The sequence below is a fragment of the Barbus barbus genome (assembly GCF_936440315.1).
Source record: "Barbus barbus genome assembly, chromosome: 26".
In the NCBI taxonomy this organism is placed as follows: domain Eukaryota; kingdom Metazoa; phylum Chordata; class Actinopteri; order Cypriniformes; family Cyprinidae; genus Barbus; species Barbus barbus.
In genome coordinates this window covers 29,256,953-29,283,686 of record NC_136754.1, presented here as the reverse complement: position 1 = coordinate 29,283,686, position 26,734 = coordinate 29,256,953, and the positions used below count along the sequence as shown (strand labels likewise).

General features: G+C 36.5%; 2 protein-coding genes across 2 annotated transcripts; both read right to left on the bottom strand.

The window, feature by feature from the left end:
• Positions 1-2,518: 2,518 nt before the first annotated feature.
• Positions 2,519-16,601, bottom strand: LOC306846255 (glycosylphosphatidylinositol anchor attachment 1 protein-like). The gene is made up of 13 exons (XM_079379494.1): positions 16,470-16,601; positions 14,582-14,692; positions 14,296-14,475; positions 14,097-14,208; positions 11,094-11,241; positions 9,958-10,059; positions 9,606-9,802; positions 9,187-9,383; positions 7,525-7,678; positions 6,625-6,696; positions 5,023-5,219; positions 4,763-4,933; positions 2,519-3,801 (listed from the first exon to the last, which is right to left on the bottom strand). Exons 2-13 carry the CDS (start codon positions 14,653-14,655, stop codon positions 3,558-3,560), a joined length of 1,848 nt encoding a protein of 615 aa, XP_079235620.1. The 5' UTR covers positions 14,656-14,692; positions 16,470-16,601; the 3' UTR covers positions 2,519-3,557.
• A 452-nt stretch (positions 16,602-17,053) lies between these two features.
• Positions 17,054-26,032, bottom strand: LOC306845672 (uncharacterized protein). Its single transcript, XM_079378599.1, has 17 exons — positions 25,873-26,032; positions 24,810-25,626; positions 24,503-24,673; positions 23,805-24,216; positions 23,538-23,653; positions 23,440-23,465; positions 23,089-23,129; positions 22,943-22,981; positions 22,718-22,850; positions 22,437-22,596; positions 21,473-21,596; positions 20,214-20,248; positions 19,478-19,541; positions 19,366-19,400; positions 19,227-19,290; positions 17,568-17,647; positions 17,054-17,474 (listed from the first exon to the last, which is right to left on the bottom strand). Exons 1-16 carry the CDS (start codon positions 25,879-25,881, stop codon positions 17,575-17,577), a joined length of 2,319 nt encoding a protein of 772 aa, XP_079234725.1. The 5' UTR covers positions 25,882-26,032; the 3' UTR covers positions 17,054-17,474; positions 17,568-17,574.
• Between the last annotated feature and the right edge of the window lie 702 nt (positions 26,033-26,734).

The following is a 26,734-nucleotide window of genomic DNA, read 5'->3' as shown; positions in this document are numbered from 1 at the left end:
TAAATTTTTTAAACCAGTGCTGCTTGTTTTGTTTTTGTAGGTTTTGTAACGTCTGAGGTCACGAGCATAAAGCGTATTATTGCTGCAGCACAAACGAAGGGCTTTCCGTTTTTTACATTCCTGAACAGATTAACTGTGAAAAACACGTTCGTTTTAGCCACGCAGCCAAACTAAACAAGCATGGCATTGCCAAACAAGTATTGAATTTATATAAGTGTTTTATTCTGCATGAGTACCTCTCATAACTTTGAGAGTTTAGAGAGATTGTTCAAAAACAACATTCAACAAATAACTATGATGCAGCCTATTATAAACTATTGTGTCTAGCAAATCAAGTCAAAATGCTTATTTATTTATTGCTTTGCTTGCTCGCAATTACACTGGCTTCTCAAACTTGAAATTGTTAATCCTGTGGCATTTTTCCTCTTGAGTTTTCTTTTTGCATGTTTAACATTGTTCATTAATTGAAAAACAACAGCATGTAAGAAGCGTGCATCATTTTTTAATAACTGCTTTGAAATGTCAAAAAATGACATGCCAAAAAATGAAAATTCTGTCATTTATTCACCCTCTATTTGTTCCAAAAGAAGCTATTTTGAAGAATGTTGATAACCAAACAGTTGATGTTCCCACATAGTATGGAAAAGAAACTGTTTGGTTACCCACACTCTTTAAAATATCTGCGTCTGTGTGTGTTCAGCAGAAGAAAGAGGAAAAACAGAACCTTGCCCTGAAAACCAGATTTACAGTAAGATTATCATCCCATCGTGTCATTATTATCAGCTTAAGGCACACATAAGTCTCTACAGCACATCTAAACTTACAAGGAAATTACATTTCATCAATGACTGTTTGAATTTGCATGCAAGTGTTTAAAAGCTTTCATGCCACGGGAGGCTGTTTCTGTGGCTTAATCTGAGCTGTTATGTATATCACATGTGCTGTTTTACATGTGATCAGTTGTTGAATTTTATAAGTTTTACCCGTTTGTGGATGTGTAAATGAATTGCATTTTAAATAATGTGAACAGGCAACAAAATCTTTACACGGAAAAGTGTGTTTTGTGTTCTTGCCCTTTACTGTATGTTAGAAAAACAAAACGTGCATTGCGCACTAGAATTGTTGAACATATGAGCGCTATCAGGAGACAAAGAGAGGCTTTTTGAGTTAAAATCATTAACCCCAACAGGATTAAATGAAGAGATGGATCTTGTATGTTTTTTGTGAAGGGAAATTATTGGCATGACAATTATCCCTCATTGATTAAATCAGCTGTCAACAATTTGCAATTGTGTCTATATAAGTGTGGTGTTGCTTTTTTGCCTCATGAGCATGGAAGAAAGCATGGGCTGAAACGTCTGCTCTCTGGTCTGTTTTTAATACATTTTGTCACTTTTGCATATGAAAAATAAATAATTGGTATGCCTATTTATTCAGCTTTCAGATGATGTATAAATCTCAATTTCAGAAAAATGTACCCTTATGACTGGTTTTGTGCTCCATGGTCACATATTTGGTTTGTGGTTGCTAATGACTGATATATTTGATCAGCTCTGTTGTATGGCATTTTGGACAACAGACAGCATGATGCATTCTGCTTAGCTTACGACAACTGTTGCGATTAAATGATGCAGTCAAGGTTTGCTTTGTTCGTATGCTCCATTCAGCAATGTATTCCTGTTCACTCCTCACTACAAGGCTTTTGGAGATCAGGAGTCATGTCACGCGTCTGTGACGTTGTGTTCATGCTGGGTTTCTATTCAACAGAACACTTCAGGCACTAATCCTGAAAGTTCTGATTCACAGAGGCACAAAATCATTTTATACCCCTCGTATATAATGTTACAGATGGAAGCACTGTATGTTCTCTCCCCGTGATTTAAGTGACCGTGTTGATCATGTCGGCTCAAGTGCCCAGTCAGAGCCCTATAATACATCAATATAATAATGTTTCTGTAAAGCCTTCTATCATTCCCATAGCAGAGGCTACTGACAAAGCATCTCATTCCTTATTCAGGGAGCTTTAATGAGGAAGTCTAGTCTGTTCTGTTGTTTTTCAGCCTCTTACGCCATGAGCCGTTCTTTAGCCATTTTTCATATAGTACAGGTAGAGTTGGGCTATTTTTAAGAGTGTCAAAAACTACAAAAATATTTCAAACCTCCTCTTTGACCGGCTCTATCTTCTATGTGTAGTCTAATATGAAATTACAGTACAGTAATGAATACTACAGGGACAAAGGCATATTATAAGAAGCTGATCTGCTGAATTTCAAATACTGCCATAGCTTCAGGCTTTGGTGCTTTACTGTGCTTCAGTGTTAACACTCGTCCAGTGCTAAACTATGTGTGTGTGTTAGAATAGTTTAAATGTTTTGCCGGTTCAGTGTTAGGATATTATCTATGGCCAAAAAACAAATATCCCTCCATGGTCTAGACATTCTCACTAAAGGTTCGCTGGACAAGTGTTGGTCTGACCTCTGACACCAGTTCTGTACAGAATCCCCCAAATCAGTTACTTGATCCAAATATTGTTTATTGATCATAATTAGAAATATTTTTTCCCTTACATCTCATAACACGGACAGTTCTTGTAAATGACCTACCAACAGGCTGTAACATCATATAGGGGAGCTTCTCATTAGTGGCTTGAATGATCAATTCAGATCATCTATCCATCCATGTATCAAGCAACACAGGTTATGTTTACAAAGAAATTACAGATAGACCACAATAATAGAATATTAAATTTGGATGTTATTAATTTATTTTGTATTAATATTTAAACTGCTGTTTTATTAAGCTTATTAAAATTGTATTAATATTATTCATGTATTAACACTTGAGATGTGGGAAGGCTTTATTATAAATGCACACAAGAATAATTTTTTTTTTTTTATTATTATGTTTAATAATCAAAGACCTATGTGCCATAACTCATCAGAGCATATAAATCCAGTGTTGCCTGAAACAAATGAAATAAACTGGATATAATGCATTGAAGAAAATAAGTCTTGGAAACTCTTGAGGTATCTAGTTTCTGTCTTTTGTAATGTCCACACAGAATTAAATAGCAAGAGCTTCATTTGGAATTAACACTGAAAATTGTACAAAAGGTTCATTTTGTATATCAAACCATATTAAATAAAAGCTTTCAGTCTCCCAGAGATCAAAATGCCAAACTATGCAAAGCATTTTCCATTATAGGGTTAAAAAAAATGAACCGTTATGTGTCCACACATCTGGTAACAATATTGAATTTATTTTCTAATAAACTGGAACATTTTTGCTTTCTTATAATAATTCCTCATTTCTGTCCTACATATGTCTTCATGCAAACCCCTTCCCCAAAACTGAAACTCAATACTTGGACGAAAGTACTCTTACCGTTCAAGCCACACCATTAAATCCTCTTTATCTGAGCTTTCTTTGGGCCTGACATCCTGCTAGATAGTCCTTCTGCCAATCCCTGATGCCCACAGATGGACAATAACTCTTCATGATTGGCACAAAGTGGGATTCATTTTAAAAACAGCTCCATTTGAAGCTACTTGAGACGGTTAATTCCAGAACAGAATGTTCCAGAACATTAGCCAGCAGGGATAAATGAAAAGGGCTAAGAGTGGAAACACGAGCGACCCGTAGAGAGTGTGATCAAGAATGCCCTGCGAGATGACCGAGAGGAAGAGCATCCAGCCCTCGCCGAGGCTGACGGGCGCTTCGATGAGCTCCTGGTAGATGAAGACGCAGTAGAGGATGGTGAAGGCAGGGCTGAGCAGCACCATGGCCAGAGCGCACAGAGCTCTAACAGAGACCGAAACACAGAGAGAGAGATATGAGATTAGAGGCTAGTATAAATATGAGACCACAGACACAACTTCACACTGTGATATCACTGACCGCAGACCGCTAACTGATGTAGCAATCAAATCAACACGTAACATGAATACTGTGTATGATACAAACACTGTGTGTTCATATGAGTCACTGTACTCAGTGTTTTTATTATATACAGAATCGATAACACTTCATCCAATAGTAATGGCACTGAGGTGGCTTAACACCTTAAAACCTGTTAACTGTCAACCCCCTTTTTGAATACATGAATGCTCTGAAATACAGACCTAAGTTTGGTCTCTTTTTTTTTTTAAAGAAGACACTCTGAAGTGAAAGCATTTAAAAAAAAAATGAAAGTGTAAAAAAAGTTATAGAAGTTTTAATTTATTGTGAAGAAAATGTACTGTATTAAACATTTATTTTATGAATGATTTCAAAATAGTTTTCACATGATGAATTTTGGATTTCAAATGATATCTAATTTAGGATGATTACTCAATATGCTAGGGAGAAAAAAATGCCATTAATATAAGAGCACCAAACGCTCTGCTATCAGGACGCTGACAGGTCAATGATCGCACTCATTATTTAATGAATCTTTAAACGTGGCTTAATGCATGTAAAACCTGCCAATAACATCGTTAATATAGTTATCCACAATCTAAAATGAATCTTTGGTGCACATTTAATAGTGACATTTACAGGGGTTGGATAAAATAATGTGACCATGCATTATCGATATAACTTGTGCGGACTACAGTAAATGTGATTATCTTTTATTTATGTTTTCGTTGTGTACACTTCATGGGTTTTGTATTAGAGGAATGTTATTAAATTTGATGTTCATTATGATGGCCAGTGGGTGTCTCAGATTATCTTCAGCGCACGTTTGACCAAAATAAATGATTATTTGTTGAGCTGTGCATACTTGGGCATGTGTGGTGTGATGCTGGCAGTGATCGGCACCAGTGTAACCGCCAAGATGAATCCCAGAGAGAAGTTAATGAGGGCTGTGCAGCCCAACAGCACCGCTAGATAGAGCAGAGCAGTCAGCTTCAGCACCTTCCAGCCCTGCTCTGTGCCCTCTCCAGACAGCAACCTGCCACAGACAGACAGAAACACATGATCCATGCTGGCGAGTAAACATGTAACGCAATATAAACTGCATTAGAATGAGTGTGTGTGTACCGCTGTGTGTTGTGCGGCAGGGCCAGGCCTGCAGTATAGATGGCAATAGCAGTGAGCACCACAGCTTCGGTTTCAGACACAGGGAAGTGCTCCACAGCCATTTCCTGCAGATGAACAGGTAGCAGATACAGCGCCACACCTGTCAGGTGACTAATCATCACCGGGGTCAACACTGTCAACACGCCCGGACTGGACGGCTGCAGAGAAACAGAGAAAGCAAAAATGTTATGCAAGAACATCTGCAATGACAACCGGACTTCCATCACTGAACTGAATACATTAATTTGATTTCTTTTATGTTACCACATTGGTCTAAAACTGACTTGCTTTACTTAAACAAGGTACAACTGAATCATTTTTGTACTTTGAGTTGAGACAGGTTCTGTGTTGTTTTGTAACCGACTGATTGTATGCCTCACTGATATAAGCTTATGCACCTTCATTTTTGAGTAAGAAAACATTATTTGTGGATAATTGTTGGCAACGTTCACTCAAAACCTGAGGTGCATCAGCTCAGATCAATGAGGTCTACGTGCTCACTGAAAGAAAACAAGTTGAAGAAAAGATTGAATCTAAGATTTAGTGATAAAATAGCATAATGACAGGTTTACAACTGCAAAGGACACAAAGGTCAGCAGGCATCAATTACTTGTAATAATGTGACATTTTACAGTGGGGCAGGATGAGAAAAAATAGACGGGGCAGAATTTTAATCATCGGGAACTGAGAGGATCATGAAAAGTGTGCATTTCTTAGCAAGACTTCAATTTGATTTTGCAGTTGGTTTCCAGTTAAATCTATCATTTGCTATCAATGCCATAACCTTTATTACATGAACATTAACAGGAATTAATTTACTGTTTTTTACGCTTTATTGTTCTTCCCAAAGATGCACAAAAATGAACCGTTCCCTCCTGGTGGAATGACCTGCCCAACTCAATCCCAGCCATCTTCAAGAAACGGCTAAAAACGCATCTCTTCCATCTTTATTTAACTCTAGCACTCTCTATTCTAATTCTATTTTATCTATCTGTCTTTTTTATTTATAAAAAAACACACACACTTGACCCTCTATCAATTGCATATTTATTCTCTAACTGCTAGCGTCTCTTGAAAAACTAACCCTAGCTTTCTTTTTTTCTGTTCTAATGGTTTCTATACAAAAAACACTAGCTTTCTTTTTTTTATATTCTATCCACTCGTTTTCTTTATTAAAAACAAACAAACATGCAGTGTACTGCTTTAAGCTAACCAAGACTTGCTATAGCACTTGCATGTTGTTGCTCTTTTGTTGGTTTTGATTGCTTCCATTTGTAAGTTGCTTTGGATACAAGCGTCTGCTAAATGACTAAATGTAAATGTTTTAGCCCTTGGCAACATTTCAGAAGTGCAGCATATGTAATATGTACAAATGATGTAATGCAGACCGAGATGCAGAGGTTTTCATGCGATTTCACTTGATAACAGACGTCCTGAAATAGAATCTGGTGCAGTTTTACTTGTACTGCCATGAACTTATCCCACTCTCCTGTTTAAAATATTTATCAAATAACATCAAATATTCATCCCTTTAGGTGTAAAAATCCTTAACATGAGACTTACTTGCTCTGCTTCAGTAACTCCATCCACTGCTGCCAGAGCTGGTGTTCCCAGATGAACCCAGAGATCCAGCGCCTGCAGCCAAATTAAGGATTCCTACAGACACATTATTGTGTTCTGGTAAAAACAGTGTTCGATTCAGAAATACTGCATGATCCAGTGAGTTAGTTCAGAAAAGAAGTCATTAATTCCACATCAAAGATTTATAAACATGCAAATACATGGACTATACAGCCTTAAGCTGTTGGTCACGTTTTACTGGGAAAAAGGTCAATAGAGCAATATATGACTTGACTTGATTTATTTATTGCCACATCAGATTCAAATTGTAAAAGCTTTTCTGGGTCCAACTTACAAACAAGTCTTTAAGAGTTTGTAGTGATATACGAAGCACAGCTCAGTACAGATAATTCCGAATGGTTTCTAATAGAAAAAAAATGATTAAATCCACAGTTTAGTTTTTTTTAACCGTATATTTGATTTCAATGATTCGTTCATCTATACTCCATGTCCTAGAGTTTCTATTTATTCGTTTGTTGTGCTTATTTAGATAAGATCATTTTTTAAAGAAGTGGAAAATCTGCCTTGATTCACTGCAAAAAATGGCTCATCTTACTTAGTATTTTTGTCTTGTTTCTAGTCAAAATATCTAGATACTTTTACTAGATAAGCAAAATGACGTAAGCTATTTAGTCTTGTTTCCAGGGGGAAAAAAATTAATTAAGGGCATTTTTCTTAAAAAAAGTAAAATGATCTACCAATGGGGTAAGTAAAATACTCTTGTTTTAAGAATTTTTAGATATTTTGACCAGAAACAAGACAAAAATACTAAGATAAGCCACTTTTTTTTCTTGTATTAAACATTAGTATTGTATCAAACAGACCTAGTTCTGAAAAGGATACTCGAAGCAGTAAGATGACAGCCAGGAGGCCAAACGCCGGCATATAGTAGCCAATGGAGACAAACCGAGAGAGAGAAGGCAAGAGGTAGAAGAAATATGACTGATGAAGACGCTCCAGGAGATTGTTGAGTTTACGGGTCATTCCCTCCAGCAATCTGGCAAACAGTGAAACAGAAGAAGGGCTGAATTAAAAGAATGCATGATCAAAGAATATCAGAAAGTGTTTAGCATTGGTCATGGCTCTTAAAAGTAAAATGGATGTAAATGTGTATGTGTTACAACCAGAGTTGGGTGTAATGCGTTACTGTAATATAATTACTTTTCCTGGTAATAGTGCTGTCAAACGATTAATCGCATCCAAAAAAGTTTTGTTCACAATATATATGTGTGTGCTGTGTATATTTATGGATATATGAATACACACACATACAGTATATATATATTAAAAATATTTATATATTATTTTCATATAATTTATATCATAAATATATTTAATATATAAACAAAGCATATTTTTCTTAAATATATGCATGCATGTGTGTGTATTTATATATACATGATAAATATACACTGTAAACACATATGTGAACAAAAACGTATTTGGATGCGATTAATCATTTGACAGCACTACCTGGTAACGCAGTAAAGTAACGCGTTAAATTTTAAATTTATGTAATTTGATTACAGTTACTAATGTCAATAAAATTACATTACTTAAGTAACAAATGCAGTGTTAAAAAAATATGAATTAAAAATCATGTTTTGTGTGTCAGTATGTCCTTTAATAAATCACCGTAGAATGCGAGCTAAAATGCAAACGAGTCCTACAACAATGAAAGGCTGCCTATCATATTTTAAAATGTTGCACTCAACATATTTTAGTTTGGCAAAAGTTCAACAAGTGAATGTGTACAAATTTATGTCACAATAACACTAATATAAGTAAAAATAAATGATCCTCCGCTGGATTAAAGAGCGTCGGCATCACAGTTCAAGGCTTATTCCTCACAGCGCGTCTTCTTCCAAAAACGAAAAGTAGCCGAGGTGAACGTGAATCTGTCTTCGTTTATGGAGGTGATGTGGACATTTACATGTTCGCGCATCTCAAGCCTGGTTTCGCGTGGATGATTATCTTATAGCGTGCAATGTGCGTGGGCATGATCACATTATAGGTGAGCTCAGACGGGAACGACTCTACCTCGTGTTGGTTTCATACAGATTATTTTATCAGAGACTTACATGACTTATAATAATAGACACTTCAAGCTTTCTTTAGATATACTGTACTTCTCATGTCATTTTCATTCATTTTAGTGACTCGTTACAGGAAGATATTCTCAGAGACTGAGAATGCAGAAAGTGCACTTTATTTATTTTCTTTATTTTACGAAACCAAAAAAAAAAAATGTTTTGTAGATATTGGGAGTGTATACAAATAATACTTGTCATTTTTCAGTCAATATTAAATTAATGAAAGAACTAAGAGTTTCTTGTTGTAGTGCATTTGAAAAGTAATTAATAATCTGATTATTTTTTAAAAGCAGTAATTAGTAATGTAATCAAATTACAATTTTAAAGAAGCAATAAGTAACTTGTAGTGGATTACTTTGACTAATTTACCCAACACTGGTCACGACTGATTTCTTGTGCAATACAAACCAACCTGCCAATGGTGGTGGCGTCCATCTTATAGTGTCTGAAACTGTTGATGCCTCGAATGGAAGCGGCTTCGATGTGATAGCGGAGGAAGAGGCCGTGATCACCCCAGGACCGTCCGCAAGCTTGTTTCAACACCATCAGCACCATGGTCTGTGCCGCGTGAGTGTAGCCCTCAGCCGTGTCCCAGTCATTCCTCTGGAGCTAAGACACAATCAACAGCAATGTCACACTAGCCAATTTCAGTAGAAACAGCGTTGCCAGATTGGGCGGATTCGCTTCTGATTAAGTGGGTAAAATTAAGTTTAGACATGTGGACCAAATTTGTACTGGTTTGTACATGTAATAGTGAATATAAATAATAAAATGTAAATAGTGTAATGACGATGTAATGGAAGATTGTTTCATTTTGTCTGACAGGCCTACCTTTCCCTGAATGGTGCACAGGACTCCTAGCTTCTGACAGAAGGCATAGAAGAGATTGGCCAGGTCCAGGTTGGGCAGCTGACCGTTGAGTCCTTCCAAAATCAGGTCCAGGCTGGTAATGACGTCACTGCTGAGCTCCAATGAGAGAGCAGCTTGAATTGACCCTGCGCGACCCTGCAGCGGCGAGTACTCCATCCCTGAATGAAAGTGAGAACCCGAAACATAAACACAGACAGAACCGGCAACGTATTCTAGAAAATGGATAGAATGAGTGCAATTATGAAATTAGTTAATTGGGTAACTTTTAATTTTCTGATAGTCCAGTAAAGAAGCATGTTTCACCTGTACACACCTGTGATGTTAGTGTGGTGATAGCCTTCCAGCCAGGCCTGCATGCCGATCAGATCATGCTCGTTCACCAAGAATATGATGTCCTTGGCCCAGTAAACCTGGTCTTTAAAGAAGAAGTGGACAAAACAAAATTAAAGCAAACTACGACTTAAACAAAACTCTTTAACAGTAAGGTTCAGACTCGAATGTCTCACACAACTACAATCCTTACATCAATGCAAACTAAATCTATTGCTCTGATTTGACTTCCATCGAGGAAAGACCTACAGTGTTTGTTTTGTGAACTAGTCTCAGGCCGTTTACCCAATCTGAGCATTATCAAATCCTGTTATCAAAAGTTACCAAAATTATAAAAACTGTAATTTAGCATCTTCAAATCCATCCACATTTCAGTAGTGGGAGTGGCTACTTTTACGCAAATGGTTATAATTCTTAAATGCAATGAGATTTTTTAAAGAAGTTGTATATCTATGCAAGAAAAACATTACATTTGGCAGGGCCTGGCCACTTGGTGGCTCTAGCAGTTACACACATAAAAGCAAAAAGGCTCTATGTAGCCATTTGTTCATGGATATTTTACCTCATTTAGAATAGGAATATGATAATTAACAGTTATAGCAAAGGCATTAAAACGTTTCTTGAACAAAATGTCAAATTTTCACAAAACTGTGTAAGGACTGATTCTGCAAATTAATGTGCAAATTAGTGCTGTTCAAACACCAGGAAGTGCTTAATAAATATTGAAAAAAAGGCTTTAAACTGCTGTTCTGAAATGTAATTACATTTTTACTTTAATCATCATATTAGTGGCATTACTCGCTAAATTACAAACGAACCTTAAAATAACTTTAATGGTTAAAGTAGTCAATCAGTAGTCTTCGATCTTCAAACTCATGCAACTTTTAAAGGCACTAAGTTTTATTAATATGATTTTTTATTAATATTATATTTAGGTAACATCTAGGAATTTTGGGGAAACACAAGGAATTTTTCAAAGATGATATGTAACAACTTCTGAATTTGCCGAATCAAAACTCAAACAGATGTAAAAAATTAAGGTTTTGTAACTTTGTCATGCAAGACTGGTTGAAATCAATGTTGGGTATGTTGACAGAGTGTGCTTATAAAGTGTCTTACTCCTGAAATACTGTGCGAGAGCCAGCAGAAGACCGACTGCCTGGTTGTTGCTGTTTCCAGGACTGCAGGGAGCAGTGATGACCAGAGCTTCTGTCCGAGGAGCGCGAGGAGCTCGCAAGATCCCATACACATTTGTGCCTCGAACCATCTGAACAAAACAGGTCAAAATATGTTCATATTCAATTCCACTTCAGTCTATATATATATATACATACACACAGTATCTCACTGAAGAAATGACACTTAGCTACAAGGTGAAGTAGTGAGTGTACAGCTTGTATAACTGTGTAAATTTGGTGTCCCCTCAAAATAACTCAACACACAGCCATTAATGTCTAAACCAGTGGTTCTCAACCTTTCTTTCCACCGGGCCACACTATGGTCCAAGTGCAAGTCTCACGGGCCGCACGCATGTCATTTACATATTACGTCATCAATATAAACTAACCAGATTTATGATATTATTTATAGCCTAAATATTATGATATATAAATGATTACATTTATTGGAATAAATAAATAAATTATTCTACTCACCATTAATAAAGAACAGCACTTTTAGAGTTCATCCACTCATTGATGTGAGCATAAGTATTGGGACAGTTGAACATAAGGCAGATATAAAAGATTAAAAGCTATTATTTAGTTGCAGATCCCTTGCACACAATCACAGCAGTGAGTCTGTGACCCATAGACATCACCAGACTCTTGCTCTCATCCTTTAAAATACTTCTAACAGCCTTTAATGCAGCCAATCCCAATTGTTGCTTGTTTTGGGGAGTTTCTACCTTTACTCTCCTCTCCAGCTGGTGAAATTCATGTTCAATTGGATTAAAATCTGGAGATTGACTTGGGCAATCTAACACTTTCCATTTCTTTGCTCTTATAAATTCCTTGACTGAACTGGCAGGGTGTTTTGGGTCATTGTCCTGATGCAATATGAATCACTTCCCAATGAATCTGGTGGCATTTCTTGAATATTGATAGGCAAGATGGTTTTGTACCCTTCCAAATTCATTCTGCTACTGTCATCATACATTAAGTCATCAGTAAAGTTGAGAGGGCCTGTTCCAGAGACAGCCATGCATGCCCATGCCATGACACCACCTCCACCATGCTTTACAGATGAGGCTGTATGCTTGGGATCATTGCAGTTCCCTTTTTATCTCCACATTTTTGCTTTCCCATCACTTAGATAAAGGTTCATCTTTGTCTCATCGGTCCATAAACACAGTTCCGAAACTCTTCTGGCTCACCTTTGTGCTTTTTTGCAAACTCTAATCTTGTCTTTCTATTTTTGGTGCTGGTCAGAGGTTTGCATCTTGCTGTGTAGCATCTGTAATTCTGTGTCAAAGTCTCCTGAGGACAGTAGATTGTCAGAGCATCACCCCAGCTTTCTGGAAGTTGTTGGTGATTTTACAGACACGTCGTTTAGGGTTCATTTTCACAGCTTTTATGATTTGTTTGTCATCAACTACTGTTGTTTTCTCAGCCGATCAGGTCGTTGTTGGTTGCTGGTGGTTTCCAAACTCTTGATTTCTCCATGCCGTTTGTTTTTGCTGGAGCTCTAACTGACTTCCTCTTTTCTTTTAGCATCCATATTGCTTGCTTTTCTCTCAAAGTCAGCTCCCTCATCTTCATCCTGGTTTGTGTGTGTCATCCTCGAATGCAAGATACAGAAGTAATGGATATAACTGATACGACACATTCCCTGCTTTTAATATCTGAAGAATGAATGCAACAGGACACAGCTGTTCACTTAGAAAGACCTGAGAGGCAACTGTCCCAATACTTATGCTCACATCAGATAGAGGGATGAAACTAAAAAAGTGCTGATCTTCTTAGCTGGTAAAACATCTATGTGTTGAATCACCCAATAATAAAATGTGACATTCTGTAGTTTTGTCTCATATTCATCTTTTAATCATATTTGTAAATGTCTTGACTCCACAGCCAACAGAGCAATTTTGTCTTCACTGTTCCAATACTCATGGAGGGCACTGTATATTATATATATATATTTATTTGTGCTGTCAAATGATTAAATGCGATTCATCTCATCCAAAATAAACGTTGTGTGCTATGTATATACATACACACACATACAGTACATATTTAAGAAAAATAGGTTGTTTATATATTAAATATATTTATCTGTAATATAATATAAATATATACACACGTAAATATTTTCAAACTATATACTGCATGTGTGTGTGTATATTCATAATAAATATACACAGTACACACACATATATTATGTAAACAAAAACATTTATTTTGGATGCGATTAATTGCCATGAATCTTTTGACTGAATCATTTGAATATGCTTCAGTGTTTTGTTATTAAATCATTCTATTTAATTCACTCCCAGAACTGCTTTGGACACATCTATATTGTCAGTAAATAAAATAGTCCTGTTATTCACTGAAAGAATAATAAATAATATAGAAATAAATAGCTATAACTTGCTTAGGGAATGTTAGATGTAGAAAACAATTCATTTGGAAGTATAACTTTCTAAAGAAAAAAAATTCCAGTACTCACAGTAATAAAAAAATAACACTAAATTGTTGCTCCCGTTTTTCTTAAAATTCTGGCAAATTCATCCATTCTTAAAGAAAACAAATGTAAAAACTGGAGCGTTAAATCAGCTAGAATAAAACTTCAAGTTCTCCTGTTTATAATGATATATGCCACTTGATGCTGACTGCTAGAACAGGTTTGAAAAACAAAGAAAAGCACAAATGTTCTAGGTCTTTAAGAGTTAAAGCATGCTTCAGTCTTGCATTTTGCCTAAAAGCCTACATATATTAAATTATTTATGCAAATGCAAAAGCATTCCAAAAAATGGCTTACAGTCATTACAGTTGTTATGCATTTTATATAGCGCTTTTATTGTGTATTGCTGTACACCAAAAAAGCACTTTACAATCATGTGGGGGGGTCTCTAGTGATTGTAAAGTGACTGTAATAACACAGACTGACAGCACAGGGACTCACGTATCTTTCTTTGTTCTCGTCAGGGAAGGGCAGCTTACGGGAGAAGCTCTGAGTGAACACCTCCAGTCCTCTGGCCTGCATGCTCTTAACTAACCACTCCACCGGCATCCCACTGGAGAGACAAATCAGGATCATTTCTGACTTCCTCCAGACTTTACACAGCAGGCACTCAGAGACTGCAACGACTTGCTCTGCTCACCCCGCCTTTCTTTTGTGAGCGTCGAACTCCTTGGCGAGGGACAGCGCTCGCTCCCCGGAGGAGAAGCGCTCCTCCACCATGGTGGAGCCCATGGCGTTCTCCGACATGTACGTGCGCAGAGTGAAGGGCTCAAACGCCAGACCCATGAACCACACTATAGCCGCCAGGTAGCACACAATACTGAAGAAGAGAAATTAACACAAGCAGAGAAACAGATAAGGATGCCATAGTGTGTCAGGTTCACACAAGGCTGCAGAAGCTGTGATTTTAAAGGAGAAACCCCTACCATATGGGTGTGTTGAGGCGGGTCAGGAGATTGGTCAGGGCTTTTCTGCGATTTGGGTCAGACAACAGACCCATGGTGATAACCTACCGGTACTGCTCTGCTTCAATAGACCTAATCAATTAAACATTTTCATCTTAAAAATATGGAAACACTGTATAATAACTTTCACTGGTTGAGCATAGTGCTGTTAAACGAATAATAGCCATTAATTGCATCCAAAATAAGAAAAAAGGTTTTATTTACATAATGTGTGTGTGTACATTTATTATGTACAGTGTTTCCCACACATATGAACAGCTTTATTGGGCATTCAGCTGTATTACAGTATGTGACAGTCCATAGAGCAGAACATCTTGAAGTGCCAAAACTCGTCTGAACGCAAACTTGACGAAATTACGTCATATATATGCAAATTAATATGATGTCACCGGCCGCCACAAGTCTCACAAAATCCTGTGGGAAACACTGATGTATATATAAATACACACACATACAGTATATATTCTGAAAATATGTACATGTATTTATTTATATTATATATAAATATATTAATATAAAACTTTACATACACCTTTCAGAATCTGCAAAATGTTGATTATTTTACCAAAATAAGAGAGATTATACAAAATGCATGTTATTGTTTATTTAGTACTGACCTGAATGAGATATTTCACATATATATGTATATAGTCCACAAGAGAAAATAGTTGAATTTATAAAAATTACCCCGTTCAAAAGTTTGCATCTACGCGTGATTCTTAATACTGTGTTGTTTCCTGAATTTGATCCCCAGCTGTGTTTTTTGTTTAGTGATAGTTGTCCATGAGTCCCTTGTTTGTACTGAACAGTTAAACTGCCTGCTGTTCTTCAGAAAAATCCTTCAGCTCCCATTTGAACCCTTTCCAACAATGACTGTATGATTTTGAGATCCATCTTTCCACACTGAGGACAACTGAGGGACTCATATGTAACTATTACAGAAGATTCAACACTCACTGATGCTCCAGAAGAGCCGGGGCATGAAAACTTTTTGAATTTGAAGATAAATTTAACTTAATTTGTCTTCTGGAAAACATGTAAATAACTTCTGTAGCTTCTGAAGGGCAGTACAAAATGAAAAAAAAATAGGCTCTTAATGCATGGCTTTTCCTTCTGGAGCATCAGTGAGCTAGCTAGCGTTAGCAGAAATGCTATTACTTGGTAAAATAATTAACATTTTGCAGATTCTGCAAGGTGTATTTAAACTTTTGACTTCAACTGTATTAGTTTATATTAAAATATTTAAAAAATCTTAAATATATGTATTTATATATACATAAATATACACAGTACACACGCAAATATAATGTAAACAAAAACTTTTATTTTGGATGCGATTAACTGTTTAAGGCACATAACTTATTGCTTTGCCTAATTATTATTATTAGCTGAGAGACCATCACAAAGAGCTAGCAGATATTAATCAGTCTACTAATACTCGACTAATGAGAGTTTATTGACATGTAGGTGCAAAGTTACTTATTGTCAACATCAAAATAAAGTGTAAACACAATAAGAATAAGAATAAAATCAGTCTTAACATACATTAAAATGCGTACAATAACGTAATACATCGTATTTTAAGTGATTGTCAAAATGAATGAAAGCTACTCATGAAGAGCAAATACCAACACAAACACCTTAATCGCCTTCAAACAGAAAATCAGTCAAATAAAGAGTAAAATGAGCAGAATTATAACATTATTAAGATGTTTAGCTGCCGTCTCAGTGATTTATTCAGCGCTGCAGATGGATCCCCTGCCATTAACAAACACATTTGAACAGCTCTTAGAGCAATCACAGAGTTTGTGATAAAGTATATAAACGTCTCGGTATACAGCGAACTCACCTCGAAATATAAAACTTTAAAATACAGTTTCATCTGCAGCTACAGCGCATTCATTTATTCACAATACTGTTCCGTGTTTCTGACGGAAGTGCGGACCGACTTCCGGTGAGCGACCCCAAAGAGGCGTGGCTTAGCGATTTTATTTATTTATTTTAAAGCGCTTAAAAAATAAATAATGCATAAAGCGGAAATGTGAATGTCAAAAATCTATTCTTTAAAAAAATATTCATAAATAAACGACCCAACAGGCAATTTGTAATTTATTTTCATACAATTTAGCTACAAATGTGTCAACTTGATATTCATTGCATTAGTAGTAATAAGAGTTATAGGTATTCATGCATTTTTTTTTTCAGTTTATACACTTTTATACACATTTAACTATATAGATAAATGAATTATTTGAATTTAGATATATCATGGATTACCTAATAATATTGTGCCTTAATGTGGCAGCATAGTTTTGAGAGAATTACATGATAAAACTGTGTCAGTGATGTACATATATTTCATAATGTACACAGTTTTATCAGAGGTTGATTACAGCTGTCATGTAATGGAGAAAAGTGGTCAGACTCACAGCTGTATACACATCCATTTATTCCATTTAAGTTGTGTTTTCATTATTAAACATGCATGTAATCAAACCACCAACATTTCCACACAAAGACAAAAGCAACTTCAAGGTGTATTGTGTAGATAGCATGCAAAATTACAGTTACTCTCAATTATTGAAAACGACTTCAATTTTGCGATTTAATAGTTCATATAAGTGCCACATTCCCGTTTCATGAAAACCTCTAAGCTGCCGTTGTGTTACTCGTCCTCAATCTAACTTGAAAAGATCACTTTCATCAAAACGCTACAGTAAGTTGTCATTTTTAGCATTTTTTTCTTTGCATTTGAGAATTAAATCGGATTTGAAGGCCAGTGCTAGATAGATATTTTCCAAACAACACTTGTGTGGATGTCCTTGGTAATGATAGAGGAACGCAATCGAAGTCACTGTGGAGAGAAAAATAAAAAAACAGTTCAGAGCATGCATCGCTGGTTCCAATTTCTGACATTGACTAATGATCCTGCAAACATCAAACATACCACCGGCTCACAGAGAGTCAGCGTAAAGAGCTGGAGGAGGCAGAAGATCAATGTCTGCAAACTGGAAGTGTTCTGCCTCTCTGTCACCAACACAGGGATAATTAAAGAAAAGACATGATCACACAAGGTAGGCTTTGCTGTTCCTTTAAATGATAAAAAAAACTTGATTTAATGATTAATAAATAAGATAGGATGGAGATTTTACACCGAGACAGAAGAGTATGAGAATTGTATATACAAGCTAAAAATATATCACTGTTAATTCTATTTTAATTTAGATTTTAGATGTCTGCTACATTTGATTAATCATGATAAGTAAAACATTGAATAGACATGACAAAATGTGGCTTTAAAAAACAATATACCATTTCCATATGGAGTAGGGGAATATAATAATATGAAAATAACAAAAGAATATAAGTTATAGCACTGGATATAGACAAGATCCTAGAAAAAGACCTAAAAGCATGGAAGCATACGTGTAGCTAAATTCAATTTGAAAAGCAGTATGTAAAACGGCAATGCATTTAAATTGACATTTTCCCATACACATGTGCAACATTTAGTGCAAAATTAAAATTATATTTAAATTTGCCATTTTCTACACTAGTTTTAATATGCAAATTAAAAACATTTTAAAGCTTTATAAGTTGCTAAATTAAAATGAAAATGTATTACCCAAAATGTATTATCCCACGGTCTCACGATGAAAAGCAATCCCAAGTGTCCTACCCTTAAGTCTAAATGCATTTAGGAAAAACAGCATTTAAATGATCATTTTTAATGGTTTAAACTGTATTTATCTGTATTTGAACGTCTACTGTCAGTGTTTATTGTTAACTGTATGCACCGAGGGTCTGAGAGTAACGCAATTTCAATTCTCTGTATGTATGCGCCGTATATGGAAGAATTGACAATAAAGCAGACTTGACTTTGCTACAGTTTTTGCTTGGACATGTTAAAAATATCGAATCAATTTGGGTAATACATTTTAATTTTTCAACTCATTAAGCTTTAAAATAGGTTTTGAATTTGCATATTAAAACTAGCGTAGAAAATGGCAAATTTTAATTAATTTAATTTTCATTTTGCACTAAATGTTGCACATATGTATGGTAAAATGTAAATACAGAAATACATTGCCATTTTACACATTACATTTCAAACTGAATTTTGCTACACATATGCTTCCCTACAATAGAGGCTTTATATCAGTTCTTTTTGTGGAGATATACAATTTAAAAATGTAAAAATCCAATAACACACACATTTTCATAGTTTTCTGTGTTAATCTCCCTTGTAAACTCTGGCAGTCCCCTTATCTGTTAGAGCTAGGTGTTATGCATTATTGGGTTTTAGGTTGTTATGCAAGGATAAAAAGGTTTAGGGGTCAGCGGAAATGACAAGAGCTCATAAGGTACAGCATAACAAATGACCCATATAAACACGTTTATCATCAGCAAGGAATCGATGGGACAAAAAGTTACTTTAAATCACATATCATCAGCGCTGCCGACAAAGTTGCAAATGTTCAATGAAAGTCAAGAACAGATTACATAAAAATTTCTTTGTTAGTACTGAATATTTCTTTGAATTGTCATCCAACACTGGACGTGATGCTCGTACAGCTGTGTTTATCTGAAGCGTCAAACTACTCACTGCGTCTGGATCTCTTCAATACTCCAGTCACCGAAAGGATGATGAGCAGAAGAGTTGCTATCAACTGAGGAAGCACGATTAACAACAACACCGCACAAAACTAATTCTCAACACTGAGAACGAGAACAGGCATACTCACACATCTCAGGCATAGAGGCAGCTTTGATCTGACTCCTAGAAAGAGAAAGACAACTCTAGAGATCCGTGTACAACAGCTCAAATTAACTTTATGAAACACAGTTCAGGCTTACACATTCTCAGCAGACAGTGACAACGTGTCATCTTCATACATCCACTCCTCGCTGTCATCAGTGACTGGATGAACACATTTGATAATGCATTGACAGACATTTGCAGTGGCAGTCCAAAACACTGGCGCCAATGCACTTTTTTCAAATAATACACAATTTAATCCAGAAAGTGAAATAACATATTTTGATATCCATGTATCTGTCTTCGCTGCACAGTTGAACAAAGAAAAGAATCTGAAATATTAATTTGATGGAAAATCCCAAACCGGCCCAGACTGTCAAGTTTTAGGGTTGCTTTGCTGCCACAGGATGCTTTCAGTGTGTGAAAGGAATCATGAAGGAGGCAAATTCATACCCAGATTCAGAAAGCAGGGCCTCCATCTAAAGTCATGGGTCTTTCAGGACCTAAACACACTTCAAAAAGCACCCAGGAAAGGTTCAAGACACAACGCACTGTTCTGAAGTGAGTCTAAAACCCATTAAAACAGATGGAGAAATCTGAAAACAGCAGTTATGAGCAGATACCCATCTAATATGCAATAACTGGAGCGGTTTACACAAACTGCCAGTACAGAGATCACTGGATGGTTATACCTTATATTAACTCTAGAGTGGCTTTTTGTTTTGGCAATGGCAGTTTTATTTTTCTTTCATTGTATGTTTAAATAAAGTGCAAGGGTGGCAGTATTTTGGATCTCGACTGTATAAAGAAAAAAAAAAGAAAAAGAAAACTTACAGCTACTCGTAAGCACAGGATTCTGCTGAGAGGACCTGCAAAGATCAAACCATTTGACATTTAGATCCATGGGTCATTGTTACTCACTCAAAAGTTGCACTTGTGCTCTACAAATCCTGTTATATGATATAGGAGCCACATTGTGTAAAACTGTTATGGATTGCAGCAGTGCAGTGTCTGATTTGAGTCTAGTGACTATAGAAGACATGTTACTTGTCTGAGCTTTCCATTTTATCATGAGATGTAATGATACTTCTGTTTTGGGAAGCCATCCGTAAAGTTGAGTATTAAAAGCTATATTCATACTGTATATGATGTGCATATCTTAGAAAACAGGGTGGCCGATCGTGGATCTTACACTATTAAACAATGGAAAATAATAAAATCACAACAGTGCTACAATAAAATACACTATTTACTTAAATATGTACTAAACTAATTTGAAAATTAACAGTGAAAGTATTTGAACAATTTATTTTGTTCTGTAATCTATTATAAAGTCAGTCTTGATTGCTTCCAGTTCACACAGCCTGAGCGCTTCGCATGGACAGATTTTCACACAACATTCAAATGAACTAAAACTTTGTGTCATTGTAGCTATGTTTGACAACACTACACCGGTTTGGTGACGGCGCTTGCCATTAGTTAAAAGCAATTTTAAGTTGTTTTTAATATGGCTTCAACAACACTCTTCCTAAAATCCTGCTATGTGCTTCAAAAACTGCAGCAAGTGCTGCATGCAGCTATATTTATTATTATTTATTAATTTGTATTATTGGCTGTCCTTCCAGCCACTGTAACTAAGCCTCTGCAGATGATCCAGAATGCAGCAGCACATATGGTCTTCAATCAACAAAGAGAATGGGTTAACCGTACACTTTCACTGCGTAGATCTACCTTGTTAATTTAACGCATATAAGACTTAATTCACACTGCAGGCTAAAGTGGCCCAAATCTGACTTTTTGCCCAAATGTGACTCATATCTGATTTTCTTATGACAGTCTGAACAGCACAAATCCGTTTTTATTTCGGCAAACACAGTGCGCTGCGTCTGACGTCACATCTTCTTCTGCGCATACGGGTCACTTCAGGGCCGTATACGGTTAACACATGAGACTGATGGCAGTCACATTTAAATGACAATGTGAACAGTGCAAAAAAGTCAGATTTCAGCAAAAAATCCAATCTGAGCATTAAGACCTGCAGTGTGAACTAAATCCAATGCATGTTTGTCTAGGTATGAACGTGCTGTATTTACCTGCTGCTGACACTAAGGTTATCTCCATCGGTTTGGCCTCGTCCAGCGGCCTGTGATACCTTTTTTCCGAGCTCAAGCATCTCCTTAATGTTCAACTCCATGTTCATCACAGATATGTAGCCATCTATAAACACAAACACAGAATCAAGACATTTGCCTCCCTACAAGTGACCCTGGACCACAAAACCAGTCATGAGGGTCAATTTTTAGAAATTGAGATTTATACATCATCTGAAAGCTGAATAAATAATTTCCATTGATGTATGGTTTGTTAGGACAATATTTGACTGAGATACAACTATTTGAAAATCTGGAATCTGAGGATGCAAAAAAAAATCTAAATATTGAGAAAATCGCCTTTAAAGTTGACCAAATTAAGTTCTTAGCAATGCATATTACTAATCAAAAATGAAGTTGTAATATATTTATGGTAGGAAATTTACAAAATATCATCATTGAACATAATCTTTACTTAATATCCTAATGATTTTTGGCATAAAAGAAAAATCTATAATTTTGACTCATATTGTTGGCTATTGCTACAAATATGCCTGTGCTACTCATGACTGCTTTTTTGCTCCAGGGTCACACATCAGTGAGACAAGTGAAGCTGTATCAGCAACAAGAGTGATTTTAAATGAACTCATGCAAGAGATTTTCTCAGGTGAAGTCAGAAATTAGGAGTTTTTGGACAAAAGTGGCCAGGTGTATTTCAACCCTAAAAGGGACGACGTATCCTGGGAGATACAAACATTAAAATCAAAAATAAGAGTCATGTTTTGAAAAAAAAAAAAAAAAACATGGAATTGTATTATCTGCATCCCAAATAGATGGAAAATAGCAATACATTCATTTGCTGATGTCTCTTTATGGTTTTGCCCTTTTTAACATTATCAAAGAGTGGTGCCGGAAAGAACATGCATTCAGATCCTGCACGACTAAGAGTTTGTCAGGAGAGCCTCACATCTGTTGTTGGTGTCTCTGGCTAGCCATTTGCCCTTGGGGCAGTTGACTGTTCGGATGATGCTGATGAGATCCCCACTTTTGACGGGCAGGTCGTACTTTCGCAGTTTGCCGTCCGCCAGCACTCTGGCATGATACATGGGCTCTTCCAGTCCAGTGATCTATTGAGAAACAAATCAGAAACTACATTCACTTGAACGCATGTCACTGCATTAGATGCGTGTCTTGCGGACATCCACAGAGTAGATCAAGTGTGCCTTTAATCTATGCATTTGACTTCACTTTAAATTTCTTGTGCATTTCATTTCTCTTTTTATCCTTCTCTTTCTGTTCTTTCTTCTCCTTCTCCAGACGCTGCTTCTCTTTCTTCTTCTGCTCTTTATCCTCATGATGTTCAGGGCTCGGCTGCTTCTTTCTGAAAGAATCACACATTTCTTGCAAATAAGCTTGTCAAGCTGACATATATGACATATCATTATAGAGCTATAACGTAACAAAACATAATACCTATCATGTTGGCCATTTTGATCTTCAGCTGCATTATACCTTCAAAATGTAAAGGGATACATAGTTAATAAAACATATTTATTAATTTCGTAAGCTGTGGACTGCATTTCACAAACAACAGTAGAGTGAAATAAATGCTGACAGACCATTGAGTGACATGCCATATATTCCTCCATGTTTCTTCTTTCTGTCAAACAAATTAAGAGATCAATACAACTACATTTAGTGTTGAGACTAATTATTAACATTGCCGAAGGCACATTAGAACTTCATCAATGATCAAAAAGTTCAAAGCATTTCCACTTTTCTGAACAAATTCAAGGACCCTTTTTCAATTCATATCAATCACCTTTTAAAATCAATTTCCAGCATACATGGTATAACGAAGGCATCTTACATAATATATAAAACATAATATTGACCTGTAAATCATAATAATGCCAACTAAACTATATCTGTAATTTAATAAATGCCAATTCTAAGAAATAATCACTCACCACAAGGCTGTTATCTGCATATGGATCTGAAACGGAAAACAAAATCTAATCTTCTACAAATCATTTGCATTCAAAATTAATGTTGGCATAATACTCACTCTTAGGAGCTCCTTTACACTTATAAGAGCTTTGAGCGAAAGAAAACCTGGGGACTGTTTCCACATCCTCATAAACATTATCAAAGCTTTCATGGAGACACTTTTGTTGAGAAGACCTGAGGAAAAACATTACATTTGTTGGCAGCGAGTCTTGATTGCAGTATAATGAAAATGACAAAACTATATTGAGAGACACTAGAGTCGTACTATTCATGATAACTATTTCTGGAATATCCTACATTAGACAAATTAAACTTGTGCTTTTACATTTGCTCTGATGGAAGCGGGTGTTCACTGCTCAGGTTGAAGGTAGTGTGTGATCCATTCATTTCCAGGTCAGACGCCACTGATTCTGAAGTCCCTTCATTTCTCATTTCTTCTGAGGACTGACAGAGAGTGTCTTCTGACTGCATGCTCTTTGGACCAGAATGACCTGGACAATGCTGGCCCAACACAGCCTGTAAATGCAGGCCATTGTCTTCATTTGGCAGTGGTGGAGGCAACGAATCAAACCCTGGAAACTCAGTGGCCTCTAAATCCAGGGCCGCCAGATTTATGGCATTACTGTCTGTGGCTTCTGGTGCAGAAATGTCAAAATCTGGGAATTCAGGGGGAGGTACGCTTGCGTCCTCAAGTGATGCATTAGCAGTGGCTGCAATCTCAGGCTCGGGTACAGATTCTAGAAAGAAAGATGTAACAAAGAACAAGATTAAAATTATTAATGTTTGTTCATCAAATTAATGCAGCCTTGCTGATAAAGAATATATGAATACATGAAAAGAATACATGTCATGAACATAAACACCTCTCTATGTTAAATCTCAGCTTTTTCAACCATTTCAGGTCTCTTACTGCAGATAATTAATCTCACGGACACAGTATTCAGTCTAGTACTGAGATACATTGATATATGAGCAAAAATCAAGGAACAATAATAAAAAGAAAAGAAGAGAACTTCTACAAACCAATAGTAAGTGCTTCACAGACATGAAATCCAGTTTTATATTTGCTCAGATCCACACGTGGGGGTCTAGGTGGCTTTGAGGGTGTAGGACCTAAAGATGCCAGATCAGGAAGAGGTTTGCATGCTTTTTTAGGCCGCATGACTCCACCAAGCTTCATTACAGAGATGGTGCCTAAAGTACAAGAACAGGTATAAAAAATAAAGACAAATTCCTCAGTCTTACATTGAAGTAACTCTTTGTCATGCAACTTACAACTGCAAACATTCATATGCATCCACGTAAAAGATTCCTCAGTTATGCAACTTACTGTGTGATATTCCATTAACCTTCAATGGCGAAGCCTCTGGGTGACAGCTTTCAGATGCAGTAGAGGAACATGGACTTTCTGTGTGCTGCACTTGAGCTTTACTGGAGTAGAAGCCCCTTGGTCTGCCACACACCAACAGGTTCCTCTGACAGAGCTTTCTCTTGGCTTTCTCTAGCGTGCTCAGGACATGCTGGTCAAAGAAATGAGTTACACTTCCAGAAGATGAATCTGTCAGCGAATCATTTGGTGAAGGAGCTGAATGATCTAGCAATCCAGCATTTGACACCCTCATCTGTTGGACCTCCCCAGCTTCTGTTCTTGCAGTCTTTAGGGTGGACTCTTCCCTCGGAGCATTAAAAGTACCACTGTTTTTCAAAAGCCCCAGACCATTTTTACCCATTTCTTTAGTGCACAGTGAAACTCTGGTCGAGCTGAAAGGTGTAGGAGTTGGATTCATGATGCATTTCCGAGGTGAGGTGATGCCCTTTGAAGCAGGTGCAGAAGAATCATGCGGCAACACGAGGGGCAAATGCCGCTTTTTAAGTGACGGCCTGTTCTGCCCATCTTCAGATGTTGTGCTTGGGAATGATACAGGGCGTTTTCCTGAGGGTGTTTTCTGGTCTTCTCTCAAAATGAATTGGGTTTGACCGGTGGTCTTGGTCTCCACAGCTGAGCAAAGGCTCATGGTGATCAGACCAGAGCGGCTTATGGCAGATGTTGGGAGGCGTTTGGGTTTCTCATGAACCACAGGTCTGTACCTCACCTGGATCTCTTCTTGAAACTTTGCCCTTATGGATTTGAAATTGGTGCAGGCCTCCTGTAACCAACATACAATCAGTTAATGACAGATATACAGTTAAGCTCATACTAACACAATTTAGTGCAGTATTCAAATAGTTAGGCATTTAAATGCATGATTATTGTACAAAAACATATATTTAAATATAAAACAAGTACATATAAGCAAAATACACGTAGAAAACTAACTCTATTTGGCAAAACAGTACATGTCCGGCGTCTTTATTAGTAGGAGTTTGTTGTTTATCCCAAACAGATTGTTTACCTCTTCCATGTTCCTTTAGATTCTCCTTGGCCAAGCGCTAATCACATAAATATTACATAATATCTTCAAAAAAGCTCCAGACAGCGGAACATTGTTCTTATTGATTGATTAAACCAGGTCGTCAATCAATCCTAGACTGCTGAAGGCATGGCTCATGAATATTAATTACGTTGCGTGTGCGTCGATCGATGCTCCTATCTGATTGGATAGAATAGAGACGTTAAAGAGCGGGCGCCAGTTCCGGACAAATAAAATAACCTTCATGATTATATAATATAATATATCACCAGGATTACGTTATTTACCCGCTACTGGCGCCCAGTCTTGTCTTTAAATCTTTCTGCTTTATGTTGTCCAATCAGGACTATCGGGCGACACTCAACCTAATTAATATTCATGAGCCAAGACTTCCACAGAGTATGATTTTATTTAGTTCTGTTATGTATTTATAGTTAAAAGTCTCAATTAAACATGACATATTTCATATAAGAAACGTAATACGGTCCAATGAACCGATATGAAGCAATTCTCAAAGGTATTTTAACCGGATTTTTAATTGCACACTGAATCGTGTTGTGTTTTATGATTGAAGTATTCATTTTCTGGTAATTCTCTCTCTCTTTTTTTTTTATGATTTTTTATTTTTTTACAGTATGCAGTGTGTGCAAAGTGAAACAGGCAGTTGCAAACTGGTGATAATTACTCCAGTCATTTATTTTAATTCAATGCAAGTCTGTATTTGTTCATGATAAAGTTGATAAGGTTTCTTGTAAGTCATGTATTTGCCTGGAGGTGGAGCATTCTGGGCAAAAGTGAGTTTTTTCCCTCAAAAACCCTGTCAATCATTAATAATGCTGAAAAA